This window comes from Brachycentrus maculatus, unplaced genomic scaffold (assembly GCF_059751285.1).
Source record: "Brachycentrus maculatus isolate JH-2025_06_01 unplaced genomic scaffold, ASM5975128v1 h1tg000266l, whole genome shotgun sequence".
Taxonomy (NCBI): Eukaryota; Metazoa; Arthropoda; class Insecta; order Trichoptera; family Brachycentridae; genus Brachycentrus; species Brachycentrus maculatus.
The window spans coordinates 1,400,941-1,420,313 of NW_028281017.1; the positions used below are offsets into that span (position 1 = coordinate 1,400,941).

Consider the following 19,373-nt stretch of genomic DNA (forward strand, 5'->3'; position numbering starts at 1 on the left):
TGAGTTTGGACATCTGTATTCCATCTGTATTCCATCAAAAATATTAAAATCTCTCTGAGATCAAGACCGCAGGACTAATCGCCTTGACTTGCACAATTAACGATCAAGCTTACACCGCGTAAATACTTTGCGGTGCCCTATGCACCATTTAGTTTCGAAGGGAGTCAAATAAAAATCATTGAAAATGTTAAAAGTTAAATAAAATTAAACAAAACCAATAAACATTAGACCCAAATCGTTAAAATACTTTTTTTCCTAAAATACATATAAGACCCAACAAAATACATATTACATATTAGACACAGCTAAAATGCATATTACACCCAAATTTGTAAAATACATATTAGACCCAGCATTGCTAAAATACATGTTTTTTTACGATATGTAAGCATGTATTATGTGTATATTTTTTTCCTATAAAATTTTACATTGGTACCTACTTATTATTTGTACACCAAAATTCTTACAAAGTAGTAGATACTCCATAATTTATTTCATTCATATTGATTAATTTCTCTCTCTTTAGAATTCTGTGGGACGGGAAATGCGGTGAGCGCACGTGCGTCAGAAGAAAAATAATGTTGGATGGGGAAATCGCTAGTTCGCGCCGGCGCGACGCCAGGACGTCTCCGCGCAACGGTGTTTCCCGAACGGTGTTACCATATTTAAAAATATTCCATGAATCTTTTATTGATCAGCCACAAAATCAAAACTTATTACGAAGAAATACTTAGTACCTACCGGAAACAAGAAATTTTAAATTTTAACCGTTTTAGTACTGATATTTTTCTTATATGTATGCAAAAATTTATAAAGTACATTTTATTTGGTGCGTATAAAACCATTTTATTTTTCAGAAATATGGATTTTAGTATTTCTTACAGGTATTTGTGGAAAATATATCAAAGTGCTCAAATAAAACAGCATTTTGTGATAAACATTCTTACATATATTTCAATATAAATGCAATTTGAAAATATCTAGTTAAAGTTTATGGATAAATTATATGGTTTTTTGTCGATTTTTATTTTGGTCGCCGTCTGCAAAAATTATCCCAAATAAGAAATGTTACTAAATATCAGCGTTGGCGCTAAAACTCAAATTACGGCAATTGTTGATTGTTACACCTAAATCAGCCTATGATAAGTCGTAAGCCCTGTAAATACTAAAACACCCAGATTACCATATTCGCATCTAGATAACTTCTTCATCCATTTTGAGATATCAATAAAATCTAAATAAAAAATTAATTTCATTGTCATTAATAAGGATAATGGTATAAATAGGTTATTTAAAAAAATATGTTTAAAAAAAACTTGCAACCCGGTTTTTGTAAAGTGTTAGTTATGTTTCTTAGGCAATCTATTATTTTTATTCTACGTTAATATTTAAAACTTTTATGTATAATAATACATTATTATGTATAATAATACAATAATACATCAAAGTTTATTTTCAAAGATAATTTCATAATTAATAACATTATTACTACATCAGATAGCTGAAGATCGAATAACCTTTGTGAACTTTACATTAAAAATAAATTTACGGCGTGACCGTTATTTGAACACCCAGTTACTTAAATAACGGGTAAATTCATACAATAAATTTATTTATCAATATTTTTTATTGATATTTCGACAGAGACAAGTGGGGTACGCATTTACTATACATGGGATGGCGAACCTATGGCACGCGTGCCATAGGTGGCAAGCTAGATAATTTTGCATGGCGTGCAATGAGTGAAAAAAATGTGATAATACATATTTTTAAATTTTAGACTAACAGACGAAAGTACTACTGCTCGTATTCTATTAAAAGCTACCAGCTATGAACCGGATATTTAAACACAAAATGACATCTAGCATCCAACAAGTTTTAGGGGCTCTTTCTTTTTAAATATAATAATTAATAAGTACTTTGTTATTTTTTCGATGGATAAATGTTTTGTTTTTATTAAAAATCTTAAGTAACACAAACATTTGATGCATTTTGATTACTTTATTGAATAATATATATTTTGGTACTCAGGCTCAAAAAGGTTCGCCATTCCTGTACTATACCGTTCACTATTCTGTACTTAAACCAGTCAATTATACATGATAACCCCTGCAAATATATCGACAAAAATCCTACTCCCAGATTCCCGCTTGTTGAGATATCAATAAAAAATAATGAATCTTATTATTTCAATAAACGATTTTTTTATATCTAGGAAACAAATTTACAATGGGTGTAAAAGTGGATAAAGATTGATTTTTTTTTAAATAATTTACTGAAATATCCCGATTGTATCTCAGGAAAAATATCATAAATGGCAACCTTTAATCACCTGTACTAATTAAATTGTAGTATACATATAATTGTAAAATAAAATCTAGGTATATCTACAAACAAACACTTGGTTTATTGATTTATTTTAATGGCTCTCGTCTATCAACAGGCATCATGAAAATAAAATTAATTAACTCATCAACAAAAAAAGGTAAAAAGGATTTAAAAAAATATAATAGCCCAGGTAAATATTATACTACAAATAAGAATGATGAAAATTATCCTATTTTACAAACCACTTAGTATTGTTGTATGATTCATTGTATCAATATGCCAATAACAACGGTTCACGTATTGAAATCGACCACAAATTGAGGTTTATTATTGCATGTATTTTACAGAATGCAGTTATATGATGTAATTCAAGGTGCGTTTTACTTTTATTGAAGGACATATCAGTGTAAAATTGACCCACTATCGAAAACTAGTCACCGGAATGAGAAACAAAAAATAAGACCAATTAGAGGCGTAATTTTATGAATAAATAAAAAAAACCTTATCGTATTTTTTCATTTATGTGATTTGCAATGGCAAAATAAACAATTTATTTGAAGGGAAATAGGTAAAATTATTTTGACTACTGTAAACATTTAATAAACGTCAAAAACTCGACGGAATTTAGGGTTAGGATTTGTTTTCTAACTCGGGTTTGGGGAACGCTATATGTAATAAGTCAGTCTGTAGGGAACGCCGACGAGAATAAAATAAAAACACAAAAATAACGCTTAAATCAAAATGCGTTTAACACACGTTTTGCGCAAACAGCACATCCAGTTTATGTTTAAAAAGAACTGGATTTATAAAGGCAAGAGAGTTGTTATAGACGATGGACTTGATGCTATTAAAAATAAGGGAATTGAAGTTGTAGATGCTAAAAAGTTCGTAAAAGAAATCCGGCAGCCGTACAGGTATTTATACATTCGTTTATAGTGTGAAAATTTTTTTAAAAACTGTATTTTTACGTGCTTGTGGGACTAGTAGTAAGGGGGAACGATAAATATGATTCACACCAACTTAAGGCACAGTACATTTACATAAAAAGAACAGTTTTTTATTGCTGTAAAATGCTTAATAATTGCCGCTAGAAAAGAACTAACGGATATGTGTAAACACACTTCGGACGGGAAAGATATTTCTACCCATTCGGTCGATTGATGCTTAACGATGGGAAGGGTACTTTTACCTTCTGCACTGGCCTTATTTCAAAGGCAGAAAAGAAGGAATTATCCAATGTTTTTATATGAATATCATGTACCATCTCTTTGTTAAGGTCTTAACTGTATGTACAGTGAAACCTCCATCTATTGTTTTTAAAGGGACCTATTGAAATAAACTATGAATGCGGGAAAACAATAAATGCGGGATAAAGAAGTCAATACACAAGGACATACTATCGAATAAAAATACCGTCCTCCCAATCTGCATAACCATCGGTAGGCTGAAATTTTAAGAATACAAGTTTTAGATGTAAATAAATGTATTTATTTTTAAAAAATACAAAGTTGAACAGAACCCAAAGATCTTCAGACTTCTTCTGCTGTATCCATGACACAAGCTTTCGATAGTCTGTTCCACACTTTGAAATATTGCCATCGAATGTAACAAATTGAGAAAATTAAAAAGGATGTAAAAAAAACAGACAAATTATATCAAATATGTAGCATAATTCAAACGATGAATGCCGTAAAACGGTGGATAGAAACGATCGATGCGATCTATTTTTGTATGAAATTAATTTGGGGTAGAATAAATAAACAACACATCCGGGAAAACGATTATTCGAGGAACGATAGAAAGAGGTTTTAATAATAATAATAACCATATCCGCTCCCTAGGTGGAGCATATGGAGTCCACAAACTGTCTCCAGGCTTTTCTGTCGGCTGCCAGCTCCCTTGCATCCTCCCAAGTCAGATCCGCGTCGCGAAGTTCTGACGAAAACTGCCGACGAATTGTCAGCAATGGTCGTCCTGGGCGGCGCGAACCTGATGCCTTGTAAAAGAGGCAAGCTTGATTAAGGCTCTCAGGAGGCATGCGGAGTACGTGGCCAAGCCAACTGAATCGCCTTTTTTTGACGACAGTTGTGACCAAGATTTGCTGCGTCCTACGCCTTATCTCTTCATTCCTCACAAAGTCAAACCACCGCACGCCTAAGATTCTCCGCAAACACCTGTTCTCAAAGCTTAGTACACGGCTGCTTTGGGCCCTTGTAAGGTGCCATGTTTCACAGCCGTATAAGAGAACAGGAGCAATGCAGGCATTGTATAGGTGGCATTTGGTTTTCACCGAGTATAAATCCGATCTCCAGACAGCCTTCATACTGTTGAATGCGGACCCAGCGAGTCCTAATCGCACTCCCAGTTCCTTTTGAAGGCTGCCATTTTCAGTCGCGTACACTCCCAAGTACTTGAAACTCTCGACCCTTTCGATGCGCTGGTTACTCAACGTCAAGGGTTGTTGGGCATCTAGGCATGAGCTGTTGCACAACACATGGGTTTTTGCAACATTTATTGTAAGCCCCATGTGCGTAGAGTACCTATTTACCCTGTCGACGATCAATTGAAGACCCTCGACGGAGTCATCAATTAAAACAGCATCATCTGCGTACTCTAGGTCGCAGAGTTTCCGGGAGGGGGAGATGGATATACCTCGGTCAGATGGTAATGACTTTCGAAGAATGAAATCCATGAGGATGATGAAGAGAAACGGTGCAAGGACGCAGCCTTGTCTGACTCCGGTAGAGACCCCAAACCAATCCGTGACAACATCGTCAACTCTCATTCGGCATTCACTATTGAGGTGAAGGGACTTAATTAGCTCCACTAATTTCGCAGGCACCCCATAAGCTTCCAGTACTTTCCAGAGTGTGGGCCTGTGCGGACTATCAAACGCTTTCTCATAGTCTACAAAACACATCGCCAGAGAACTGTTAAATTCCTGGCTCTGCTGTAGAATGTGACGAATATTATGGATTTGATCCGCACAGGACCTGCCAGGCAGAAACCCTGCCTGGTTTTCTCTGAGCACCTGCATAATGGGGGCTCGGATTCTCTGCAAGATTACGTGGGCAAGCACCTTCCCAGGTACGCTGAGTAGCGTAATGCCGCGGTAGTTGTCACAGTTGAGTGGATCACCCTTCTTATGTAACACGGTAATCTCCCCATTTACCCAGTCTCTAGGGCATCGCTCTTCTTCCCACACACTGGACATTAATTGGTGTAAAGGGCCAATAATGCCAGTAACGCTGCATTTCAAGAATTCCGGGTGGATACCATCAACACCAGGGGCAGTCCCATTTTTCAATTTCGACACGGCAGCTATAATTTCTGCCTGTGTCGGTGGACCATCAGGTATGGCGACCGCCCGCGGAATGCTTGACGCAGCCTCCGTGGGAATATCGAGGATGATTGGAGGAGGAGGGCGATTCAAGACCCTGTGGAAATGATCACGCCATATTTCCTTTATACGATCCGCGTCAGATTCGGTAACTCCATTTGTGTTTTTCACAGCTCCAGGGGTTACCGAATTCTTTCCGCAGATCTTCCTTGTTATTTGGAATAATTTCCGCGTGTCATTTCCTTGGGCAGCATGTTCCGCCGTTACAATAAGAGAATCGAGATGACGGCGCTTATCGAGTCTGCATGATCGTTTGACTATACGATCTTGGCGCCTGTAGTCATCTCTGAGGGTGTCCAGTTGGTAGGGGTCACTTTCACTGTCCCTCAGTGCTTTTAAGTGAGCGCGCTCAGCCATCTTTCCCCAGGACTCATCTGACATCCAATGGGGTCTTTCTCCTATCCTGGGGCCAAGAACCTCATTGGCGGAAGAGTTGAGAGCCGATTTGAGACTGGCCCACTGTGCCTCAATCGAGTCAACATTAATGGGCTGAGGATCGGTGTCTTGCTGGACACGTTGTCCGACCGTTTCCTCGAATCTCAATCTTATTTCGGCACTCTTCAACTTGTCTAAGTTGATTCTCTTCCGCCGAGGACATCTCGGCAGACGTTTGAGCTGCAGACAGATTCTTCCGACGAGTAACTCGTGATCACTATGAATGTCGGCCCCTCTGTAGGACCTGACATCGAGGAGCTCTCGCCGGTTAGCACGTCCATAGAGGATGTGATCTATCTGCGCTCTTGTTCGTCCGTCAGGGGAGGTCCAGGTGTACTTATGGATGGACCTATGGGGAAATAGCGTACCACCAATGACAAGGTCGTTAATACTAGCGAACTCGACCAGTCTTTCTCCATTGCCATTGGCTTGCCCATAGCCGTGCCTTCCCATCACCGTTGGGGCAAGTGATGGGTCTGTTCCGACTCTCGCGTTAAAATCTCCCAATACTACCACGCGGGTTCTTCTTGGGAGAGAGGCGATGACCGCATGGAGAGAGTCGTAGAAGGCATCTTTTGTTTGGGCATCTGCAATTTCGGTAGGCGCGTAGCACTGTAGGACAGTGACAGAACTATCGGCCGTTTGGAGGGTGACGCGTATAAGCCTTTCAGAAATTGGTTCCCAACTAAGCAAGCACTTTGCTGCTCTTTCTGAAAGGAGAATTGCCACCCCTTGACGGTGATATCGTTCTTGGCCGGAGTGCAGACACATGTGACTATCCAACAACCTCTTTCCAGATCCTTTCCATCGCGACTCGCTCAGTCCTAGGATATCTAACTTGTAGTCATCCATGATACGAGTCGCGTGAATATCTTTTCCGTGGACCTGCATTGTCCGCACATTGTACGTTCCAATGCGGAAAGATGAATTGTTGGATAGGAGCCGTTTAGTGAGCGCAGTCCTAATACCACAGCCGGGTCGGGGGGTGCCAGAGAAGCCGGTGTCCGAGGCATTTCGTGGACTTATCGTAATCAAAGGGTTTAGGGAGGCAGAGTGATTGGCCCAGCGCTCCCGAGGCCTGAGGTCCGAGGACCCCTCAACAGGTCGGCTCAACCTTGTTTCCCGCTTTGTCTGGCCTCTCTTCACCAACCTGCTTGGCATGGGAGACCCTTCTGGTAGTTAGACTACCGCCATAGCCTGGTGAATCACTGAGGCACGCAAGCCCCCTCACCGCGACAAGGTGGGGATCAAGAGGGAGAAAAGAGGTTTTACTGTACATAATTATCAAATTGCAATGCAAGGGAAAAGGACCTATATTATTGAATACCTGACACTTGATAGGCAATGCGTTTGAAGATTAACCAAATAAATCATTTAGAAAACATATTCTGTTATTATTATATTCATAATATTCATTCTCATAAAATCGTCATTCAATTCCTGGAATGAGGATTTTATGAGCCTAAAACACAAACAAAATTATGTCTCTGTTCCGCACCCACTCAACTACTATGAGTAAGCGAACGAGAGATCTTGGTGCGTATTTCATGAAAACAGGTATAGGCAAGTACAGATAGGCAGATTGTAATAAATATTTACAAAATTGTACTTGTATTTCAGAAATAAAATAAAAAATATTATTTTCGAAGATACAATACTTTAAAACAAATTAAAGAAATTCACGTGGGACTTTCGCCCGTCGCCAGCAGTCCGCGGGCATAAAATATCTCTTCTCTTCTCTGTCTTATGCCTCACTACTGAGGCTACCCTTGTGGAAACAATGACTCTTCTCCAATTATCCCTTGACTACGCTGCACGTAGTGCTCCAACCACCGAGGTGCCTGCTGCTGCCTTAACTTGATCGGTCCATCGTGTGGGGGATCTTCCTCTCTCTCTCTTCCCCTCCAGCATATCCTCAGACCACGCGCAACGTGTTCAAAGAACTGAAGAATCCGTCGTATGCAGACATTGGCCACACGGGCACAAAATATACCCATCTGAAATGTGTTAATATCTTACTACTGAAAGTTTAAGGCTTCTCACATCACTACATACACCTGTTCAGATCTATGGTTACTAGTGTTGCAAGTAAATGAATATATCGTAGGTGTATTGGCAAAAAGCGTTAACTCGAAAATATGCAATTTTGACTTGATGATGAAGTATTATAAAGTTTTAAACGTTCCTTAAACTGGCAAAACACACTAAGTAGTTTGAAATGTCATATTTTATGTTGTTTTATAAGTAAATTCAACTTTCAGTTTAATAGCGGGTATTTTATACAGATTAAAAGCTTTAATAAATAACAGGGATTATTCAAGCAGGGATTATAGAGTTAACTTTTTTTGCCAGTATACCCACGATATTATCTTTGAAGTTTCTTTTAAATATTATAAAATCAAAAATGAAATTGTTATAAATATTTATAATTTTTCAGAATCAACATCATAGGCCAAGTAGATCCAGAAATCCCGATGGACGAGAACCACCCCGACTGGAAGGAAAGAGTTTGCCATGTCCATATGGAGAGGGAAGCCTTATTAGAAGGGTTGTCCCAAGCGCAAGTGTTAACTAAGTCCGTTACGGTATCCGCGACTCTTCCCGAGCCCGTGGAGGAGGCGGCCCTGACCCGACACCCGGAGGACGTACACAAGCAAGTCCGCAACGCCGTACTGACGGCCAATATATTCGATGCCGAGCAGAAGAAGCTCCCAAAAGTCAAGGACCCCAACCGTCCAGCAGTCAATTTTGCCAGATTATTGGGAATTTCCAGTAATAGGAGAAAGTAAGTGATGAGTTTGACATTTTAAATTTTTTGGAATTTTTTTCAGGGAATTCAAAAGCTATAATTGCAAAATATTCATTTTTGACATCTCATAGATGAAGAAGAATATGGAAGTTTGGGCATTTACGGGGCTTACGACCGTCATAGGCTGGTTTAAGTGATCACTTTACAAACGTGTAATATTCACGAATTCTACCCATGATTGACAACCACACTACTCAAATTCTTGGAAGTCCTATATATATATGATTCAATTTCGAAACATTAAACTTGAATTTCTATAATTTTCACTGGACACATATAGATGTGTCAATAGTGGTAAGATGAAGAAGGTTTTTTATTGAGCAAAAACTCTTTTATTTGTATGTGAGGTCCGAATCCTGGATTATAGTCACATACATGAGAAACGCAACAAAGTATCCTTTTCATTTTAATATTTTAGCTTATAATTTGACCAGATAATTTATTAATACGACACACTAAGGACGGGAAAGGTATTTTTACCCGTTAGGTCTGGAAGGGTATTTTACCTTCTGCGCCGGCCTCATTTCAAAGTCAGAAATGAAGGAATTACATATTAAATGTTTTTATATGAATATGTTTTATGTACCAATCCCTTTGTTGAGGTGTGTATATGTGCATAATTATCAAATCCCGTCGCTAGCGGTGCGCAGGCGTAAAATACAATTGCCGAAATGTGTTGAGAGAGCATAGTTAGCAATTTCAATCATATTAATGATTCCTCATATCGCTCACTCCTTTCAAGAACGTCATAAATCAAAAAACTTGATTTTTCAGGAGAACGTTTTTAAAGTTTAAAAATATAATACAATTTATTAAAAATAAATATCAAGCCACTTATTGAACTTTTTACTGTGCTACTGATCTTTTTAGGCTAAACCTAAAGGTTTGTTTCTCCATTCGAAAAATAACTAGTTTATTTGAAAAAAAATATTAAACAATCCCTTTTCTTCAAAATGCAAAAACAACGCTTTCTGCCCTGTACCGGGTAAATATTAATTAAAAGATATGCGTCTTTTGCTGGGATATAGTACATTTTCTGAGCATTCCGAAAACATGCACAACTGAAAATTGTCGATTTTTGATTTATGACGTTCTTGAAAGGAGTGAGGTGCTAGGTGTCAGTTTTCCCATAAATTTGATATATTACTGATTCATAATGTGATTATTTTCCAGCATCATAACAACAAGTAGGCTGTTGAATATCTTGGAGAAGAATTCCGGTTCCCTCGTAAAGGACAGGTCCGCCGCTTATGACGCAAATGTAGTCACTTCCTTCGAGAAAGAGGGCGACCAAATTCAATTTCAATTCAAATCCAACATCCTCGTGACGTCTGCCAAACCGCTGCCGCCGGCACTTCCAAATGATCATTCTTTGGACGGTGTAGAGTTGCCAGATCTGTATCCATTAAGCCATCTTGTTTCAATCGAAACCTCTAACTTTTACGACTTGGAAGATTTTTATCGTAAGTATATTCATCTATACTAAAATTTTATTTATCATCGTTTAGTTTAAGGAACATTGAGTAATTTCATCAATTGATTCGGCAGTCACTTTGTGGTAATATCCAAGTTCCAGCACCTTTTTTCACGGATATATATTTTTTTTAATTCTTCAAAATCAATAATACAAAGTGATCTTTGTGTTTATGTAATTTTTATACAATCTATATTTTTATAATGTCAAAAGGATGAAATATGATATTTTAATGAATATTTAAATGATACTTGAATATATATATTTTTTTAGTAAAAAGCTTGACATGAGGCGAGTTCCAAGACCTCTTTCGTTAAAAAAAAAAGCCCTGGTAATATCTATCTATTTTTAATTTCAATTTCACTTAAAGTCTTTGAAAATCATGCGGAATGCATCGAAACATTTGAACAGTAGATTTTTTTAAATGGTGATATTTACCAAGTGAAATTGATATGAAAAATGAACTTTGAATCTTTGAAACCACACTCTATTCAGTTATTTTTCTGTTTTACCATTATTTTACAATTTTATTTATTGTAACTGCAGACAGTTGGTAGAATTCCATTTTAAATTTTTGGGTAATATATTCAAAATTAAACATGGTTATTGGATTGAATTCTACTTTTATTTACACACATATGATGATATGTGACGCGCTTCATCTTATTGTTAATTGATAAAGACGAAACTTCTTAATAAGATGAAACGCGTCACATATTATCATATATTTATGTAAATAAAAGTAGAATTCAATCCAATAACCTTGTTTAATTTTGGATATATTACCCAAAAATTTAATGTAATTTTTATTATAATTAAAATTATGTTTTTCAGCAATTAACGAAGGCAGCAAGTCCTTTCACCCTCACACTACCTTTTTGCATTTCAACACGGGATTTGTAAGAAATAAATTCAGAACTGCAGTTACAGACAACCAAATATTGGGACGTTCCCTACTTCACACATTTACCGTGGCTTCGGCATATGCAAAGGCGTTGTACGGGGTAAGTATCTCAAGTAATTCTCATTGGTTATATCCCTAAGATAGTTGGATAGTCCCCTTCTGCTGATATCTGGTTGGTGAACCACCATTTACCATTCTCACTCATCTGTTTTTGGTTAGTTGGAAGATAACAAATTGGATATTGTATTGTATTTATAAAAAAATTACAATTTAAAAAAAATTATATTAGTACTACATATTGCTCACTCCTTTCAACAACGTCATATATCAAAAATCGTCAATTTTCAGTTGTGCATGTTTTCGGAATACCCAGAAAATGTGCTATATTCCAGCAAAAGCGGCTATTTTTATCCCAGCAATTTTTAACTTAATGTTTACCCGCTACAGGGCAGAAAGTGTTGTTTTTTCATTTTGAAGAAAAGGTATTGTTTAATTATTTTTTTAAACATACAAAAAATTTACAAATTGTGTAAAAACATTCAAGTTTTACCTAAAGAGATCTGTTGCACAGTAAAATGTTCAATAAGTGGCTTGATACAAATATATTTTTAGTACATTTTATCATATTTTTAAACTTTAAAAACAATCTCCTGAAATATGATGTTGTTGAGAGGAGTGAGCGATAAAAGCTCGGCTACCATACTGGAGGTCCCAGGTTCGATTCCCAGTGGGTATTATTTTTTTATCGTGTTTTCCGGCGTCTCTTAGATTGTAAAATAATTCAGTCAGGATCTTGCACACATTTAAATAAAAGAGTCCCTGTTAAATAATAGCTCGCTCGAATCAACCATAGATATTGCCGCAAACTCAAAATATGAAGCGACGTGAGATTTATGGTATATGTATGAGTTCCAAAACAATTTAGTAATGTGGTTGTCAATCATGGCTAGAATGGTGAATGTTAAACGTATATAAAGTGATCACTTAAGCGGCCTATGATAGGTCATAAGGTCATAAATATCCAGACTTCCATACTCTTCTTCATCTATGTTAAAATGTCTAAATATAAAATCTTTTTCTTCTTCATGAGCCCTCTGACCTCGACTGCTGGATATAGGCCTCTTCCCCTTCTTTCCATTTCCTCCAGCGGGTTTGCTGCTTACAGCCAGTTTTTACCCCCCACAGCGACTATGTCGTTGAACCATATCTTTTGGGGTCTTCCAACACCTCTTTTGTTCTCCCAAGGTCTCCATCGTAAAAAAATTGGGGTCCAAATATAAAATATAATCTTTATAAAATTAAACAACTTTGTTTTAGTGACTTTTTTATTATTAGTACAATTTGACCTACCGGTTTCGACAAGAATCTTGTCATCATCAGGGTTTATTAAATTCTAAAACATTAAAAACATTGAAATACTCATAATTAATTACATTCCCTTACCAAAAACTTCCACACACTCCGTAAAAATTCTAAATGCTATTTTTATTATGCATTGCGTAGCAACCGCAAATAACAACTAATGGAATCACCCAAAAACAGTATGAAGCCACGCCTTTTTTAATAATAATAAAGTGGTTAAAACAAAGTTGTTTAATTATATAAAGTTTATAAAATGTGCCACAAAGTATCTGCGAAAAACATTCAAGAAATAAAATATAACCTTTTAATTACTGTTCGATTGCAGAAAGATGTAAAAACACTTCCCAAACCAGTCACGGTGCAATGTGTCCACACCGATGGATGCAATTTCTTCTTGGGTGCGCTGCAACTAAATACACTCGACGTCAATGGAAGCAGCGGAATAAAAAATATTTGGTACAATCCTCCGAGCATTCAATTATTCGACGCTTGCGCATACGTAAAGGCGATACCAACCTTGGAAGGTTACAACCCCAGGGTTTATGACTATCTCCACGCCTTGTACAATAACCAATAAGTAACTGTATTATTTATGTCGCTTTTATTTAGTTTTTAAATGAAATTTACTATTATTAATTTAGTATATTAATAAATACCATGGCAAAATTAATTTGTAGTTCATCTTGTATATACAAATACTATTTTTCTTTTCATTTAACACATTGTTTTATACATATATTTAATGTTAACCTTTTCTTTACGGTGCTAAAAACTTCCGCGTGCACCGGTGATATGTATTTTGTACACCATATGAAAATGTGCTTTAAAAACGGAAAAAATGTGAATATTCCTAAATGTTGCTTTGATTGACCATAGTTGAAGTTCAAATGTAACAATTTTGTAATGTTGGGTCTGGTAAATGTTATTCATAATTCATTTGCGGCGACGGAAATAAATAATTTGTAAAAAAATCGGGAATAAAATCACCAATACACAAACGTTTCTGTGTTTGCGCGTGTGGCGTGCTTTGTAAGTATGCGTGCATGTCGCACGTCCTAACACGTTACTCAGTCAGTCCAGTAGTGTGCAGATTGTTTTGCGCTCTGGTAGGTATCTTCATACTTCCAGGATTTGAAGCGGCTTATGGACGTCTCCTCCTATTCGCAGCTCAAGAGGATGGCGACTGACAAGAGACAAGTGGCTGACACAACAAGGCGCTGCCTTTAGAAGATGATGATGAGGTATCTGAAAATGAGAAAAAAATACAGCGCAATAGCAAGCGTAGCGACATGACCGCCGCGATAGACGATCTGCACACTACTGGCGCAGTAAACATGCGACGACATGTGCGTAGAGACAAAGCACGGCACCCACGCATACACTGAAAAACATTTATGTATTGGTGACTTTATCCCCGATTTTTTCAGAAAATATTTATTTCTGTCTGTGCAAATCAATAACTTTATAATACATAAAACACTTTCATATAATACATAATTATATTACGGAGGAATACAAAAATTCTGAGCCCGTATCTATTATATTTTATATTAATATTCTCATTTTAAAAGTCGAGTTGTAGTAAATACATATCACCGGGAGGGGAAGGTTAAAATCAAACACTGATTTTTTGAGTCTACTAAATTGTATTTTATTGTTAAAAACACATAAAAATTATGATTGTGACAATTGTTTCGCCTATGGCATTTGAAAATGCCATAATAAGGTGAAACTGAACAAGGCCCTGTCAGATGCCCCCAACGTTAGCGATCACTCTGGCAAAGGCTTCGCGGTTCAGTGATGACGTCCAGAACAACTCCTTCTTATCCCAGTCGCGAAAGCCACGACGTTTGCTTTCTGCCAGCTCCTCGTAGTCCTTCTATCTTTCCCATCATGATTCGCTCACTCCTTTCAAGAACGTCATAAATCAAAAACTTGATTTTTCAGGAGAACGTTTTTAAAGTTTAAAAATATAATACAATGTATTAAAAATAAATATCAATCCACTTATTGAACTACTGACCACAATTGAATTATTTCTTTAACAGTTCTTTTTAGGTAAAACCTGAAGGTTTTTTTCTCCATTTGAATATTTTTTAGTATATTTGAAAAAATAATAAAACAATACCTTTTCTTCAAAATGCAAAAACAACACTTTCTGCCCTGTAGTAGCGGGTAAATATTAAGTTTAAAATATGCCTCTTTTGCTGGGATATAGCACATTTTCTAGGCATTCCGAAAACATGCACAACTAAAAATCGGCGATTTTTGATTTATGATGTTCTTGAAAGGAGTGAGCGAATTGTATATGAATAAATCAATAAATAAAACACATTTTTGTCTTCACAATTTTTATTTATTTAAGAAAACAATATAATTAAAAAATCTGTAGTGTTTGAATGTGATGTACATACATTTATAAATTAAACAATAACCAATTGTAAGTATGAAATTTTTCACACATAAAATTAATTGAAGTCACCACCTCCCCACTGAATAAAATTATGTTTCCTAATATCAGTTCTTGAATGATATTCAATATTAAAATTTAATTTTATGCGGATAACATTTTATTCAACATGTTTTCCAGTCTCAAATTGTGATAACTTGACTAGACTTTATATTTCGTATTTATTATATACTTGTTTTCTCGCAGAACGTACAAATTGTATTTTATCCGGACCAAACTTTTGCTTTTTTAAATAGATTTGTAGGCATATAATAAGCCTATTCCCAAAGCCTCCCATTAGTCAAAATTATTGTTTGCAAAAATATTAAGAAAAAAGTTATTAACCGTTGAGTGTTGAGAATCGATGTATCGACTCTGGTATACTTTGCCCGATGTAATGTTGAAAGTCATTGTCAAACATCGCACGAAAATGTTTTTTATACTAAAAATAATGATAGTGACGATGAAATTAGAATGTTGATCAATCTGAGGATGTGCATCGATAGCGAAAACACCCGAGGTTGAGCCAATTTTACGCAAACTTGACACATTCTTATGTATGTTTTTTTTTTCTTGAATTGCATTTTTTTTTTAAATTTATATAAGCATGTTTATTATAAAATGCTTTATTTGAGTACTTTGATATGTTTTCCACTAATACCGGAAAGAAATACTAGAATCGGTAAAAATATTGTTGATTTTGTACTAATTTGATTTTTCAATAATTTCAGCCTGCATATAAGTAAAGATCTCAGCACTAAAACGGTCAAGCGTAGCTGCACACTCAGCGAAAATCATCATATCGCTCATTTGGTGCAACAATGACGTAACTACACTTTTTTTTAAAAACAAGTTAAATATGTCAAAATGTGCGGAAAGACCATTTACATTGAGAGAAACATCGACAGAATTAATTTTTCGGTGAAATGCTGCGAGATGGCGCGAGTGTCATTGTAGAATCGAGTAAAATGGCACCATTTCTGTTGCCACAACGTCTGAATGACATCTGAAGTATTTTTAAGAGTAATTACGCCATTGTTGCACCAAATTAGCAATATAATCAAATCATTTGTGTCATAAGATGTATTGCTCCAAATAGGCAGCTGTACAGTGGCGCTAATTAAAGGCACATCACATTTGATTACTTCTTGCGATTTTTATAACGCAGTTACGTCACTCAGATCCGCCCCACCACATTCGTTATTGGCGGTGGCCAAATTGCGCTGTCCAGTGCTAGAGAGCTGCAAAGATTCACATGGTACACTCCCAGACACACTTAGTTTCAACAGAGGGGATAATAAAATGTTGGAATCGATTTGCAAACTTCTATAACCGTTCCTTTTTGGTACATGACGGGTGCTACATCACAATATAAGTGAATGTATACAGTAAGCAAAATTGACATCTGGTTGAGATTATATTTTGGGTAAGACCATGTTTAATGTTATAACATTCATAGGTTAAAAAAATATTAGTAAATACCACTATTTCTTAAAATCCATTGTGACATGTGTTTCGATGCATGCGTAATGACTAAACTATTGTCCCATGATAAAAAATAAAAATTAATAAATAAATAAAAATAAGAAACAGTTCCTACCTCCCCTTCATCCTTTAACGTCCCAAGGACACAACTCTAAAATTTAGACTAAGCTTCACATATGGTGTTTGAAAATTACGCTGAATGAATCAAAACACGTGTCACAATAGATTTTACCACAAAGGGACTACCAAATCAATGAATGAAATTTTAAAAAATGCATATTAGAATTTACTAGAAGTTTATAGTTTATGGTCTCTATTGGGCAATAAATAGTAACTTCATAACTGTTTTCCACTTCTGTCATCTAAAATCAGACATGTTTTTGTTAATTTTTGGTAGAGGGGGTCAAATTATACTCTTAATACTAACAAATACATTTCTAATAACCCCGATACCTGCTCGCTACAAAATAACAATAACGAAAAATCATTCCATCCATAAAAATACACTGTATTAACTAGCTCCCAGTCAAACATTAATAAAGTTTTACTTCCTAAATAAATATTTAAATACATAATCACACATTTTCGTGATTTTTAAGTTACAGTGATATATGACATAAAAATAACTATTTTACACATCGAGAAATAATAAACATTTAGTTTTATGCACATATATTGATAATATTGATCGTTATGATGACCGCATGCAAGAATTTTCAAAGAAAAATATGATAATTTTACATGTCACTTAAAACTATTCAATTAAATATCAAACAAATGTCCGGATATGTAATAAATAAATTTAATAGAAATTATAAAATAATATTTTATAAATTAAATACATAGAATGGAATATTCATGATATTCTTTAATCTGAAATGTTTACTTTTTTTTAAATATACTTATCCCTTATCTGCAAGAGTTATGTTAAATTAATAAAACAAAGAAAAGAAAATAGGCATTCATATAAAAACAAATATTTACATACTGCATTAGAAACTTATACGTAGAACTTTAAATATTTTAAAAAAAGTTAAATACTTGTAAACATGACTAATTTCGAGAACTATAGATTTTCTCATCAACATCTATAGCAAGCGCGGTCCATCCATACATGCTGTGGATGCTCCACATCCCTTGCATTTTAGAGTTAAAAGATTTGGACTTCTATCCGTAAACAGCAGTACTGCAATTTAAATATTTTGATATTTCTACAGCGACCTTTCCGTGATTTTTTTACAAAAACGCCGTTTTCCTGATTATACAAATATTATTATTATAAAACATCGTGCATATATCGTCTCGTCTCAGTGTATGCGCAACAAACGACGCGTTACAAAGATCGCGGGTGAGTCTAAATACACATACATTCTCAAATACTGCGAAATGCGTAAAACGCACATTCGCAAGCAATACTTGGTCTGGAAGCGATGTGTAAACCGCATGCACAGTGCCAGAACCTACGTTTTTTCCGTGCATGCGCACTGAGATCCGCAAGCCAACTTCCATATCAACTGTATACAATATTAATGACAGCATCCAACATACAAAAAACGTCTTTAATACCAATATGTATAATGAACAAAATCACATACTCTATTGGATTGTTCTTAGTGCGCGCGTTGCTTTGACAGTTTGCTGCTTTTGAGCTTGAAGACTGTAGTCAAATTGTTATTGAATATTATTGACCTGCGATTTGCTTCATAATTTAAATAAATAAAAATGAATTCATCTTGTTTTGTATCTGTAATTATTGATTTATGGATTTATAGAGATGGCGTCTAGATGTGCATATTTGATATCTAGTACGAGTATAAACATCTGATGTCCAGCATCCCTTCTACAAAGTCACCGACCGCCACTGATCTATAGTTCTCGAAACTGGTCATGTTTACATTAATAAACCCAAAAACTGTTCAATTCAAATCATCGTAATAATCCGCAAAATTAATGCCAAATCAATAAATAATATTCGTAGTACAGTTAAAAATTAGACTAACTAGACTATTCTTCTTCTTCCCCTGCGGATTAGAAGGTGCATAGGGAATTCTGTCCATAATCTTGCAATTGCATCAAGGAAATTTTACTATACAGGACATTAAGAAATAATTTATGTAAATGGCGACCCCACCTAGAATTCCTTCTTGTTATATAAATGTACATAAATATGCACCAACTCATTTTTAAAAAAATATTGATATTTCTAGATGAACACCATTTTATAAAAATAATAAAACACCTAAGTATTATTTATTCTGCTTAATTCATTTTACCAGATTAATTATTAGCAATGCCAATGATCAGAATGACAATACAATTTGTAATGATGAAACCTGGTTGATGGTATAATAAATTAAGTGGAATGAGCCATATAGATGAGGTTTATTTCTTTTATACCAAGGGATTACAGACAAGAAGAAAAATATATTCTATTATTAAGATGAAATGTATCGCCTGCTTTCAAAATCCGCCGGATCCATATAAGTCGATTTTCCAAAAAATGCAAAATTTTCCAAGTAACATTTATGTTTAAAAGATTTGAATATCTTTAGATAAAATATTATGAAATAGAGAATTTTAACATTTTTTAAGATTTTTTTTCAGTATTAAAAAAAAAACAAGAGACACAAACCGATAATGATGTCATCTTAATTTTTGACTTATCTCCGCTCTCTGATTGGCCGATATGGGTCAGAAGGCGAGTTCCATGAATATGGTAGAATTTGA

The 19,373-nt window shown here is 35.4% G+C and overlaps 1 protein-coding gene across 1 annotated transcript; it reads left to right on the forward strand.

The window, feature by feature from the left end:
* Window positions 1-2,922: 2,922 nt before the first annotated feature.
* On the forward strand, window positions 2,923-13,382 carry mRpL37 (mitochondrial ribosomal protein L37). The gene is made up of 5 exons (XM_088266313.1): window positions 2,923-3,242; window positions 8,601-8,948; window positions 10,146-10,435; window positions 11,281-11,450; window positions 13,038-13,382. Exons 1-5 carry the CDS (start codon window positions 3,070-3,072, stop codon window positions 13,287-13,289), a joined length of 1,233 nt encoding a protein of 410 aa, XP_088122439.1. The 5' UTR covers window positions 2,923-3,069; the 3' UTR covers window positions 13,290-13,382.
* The last annotated feature ends 5,991 nt before the right edge of the window (window positions 13,383-19,373 follow it).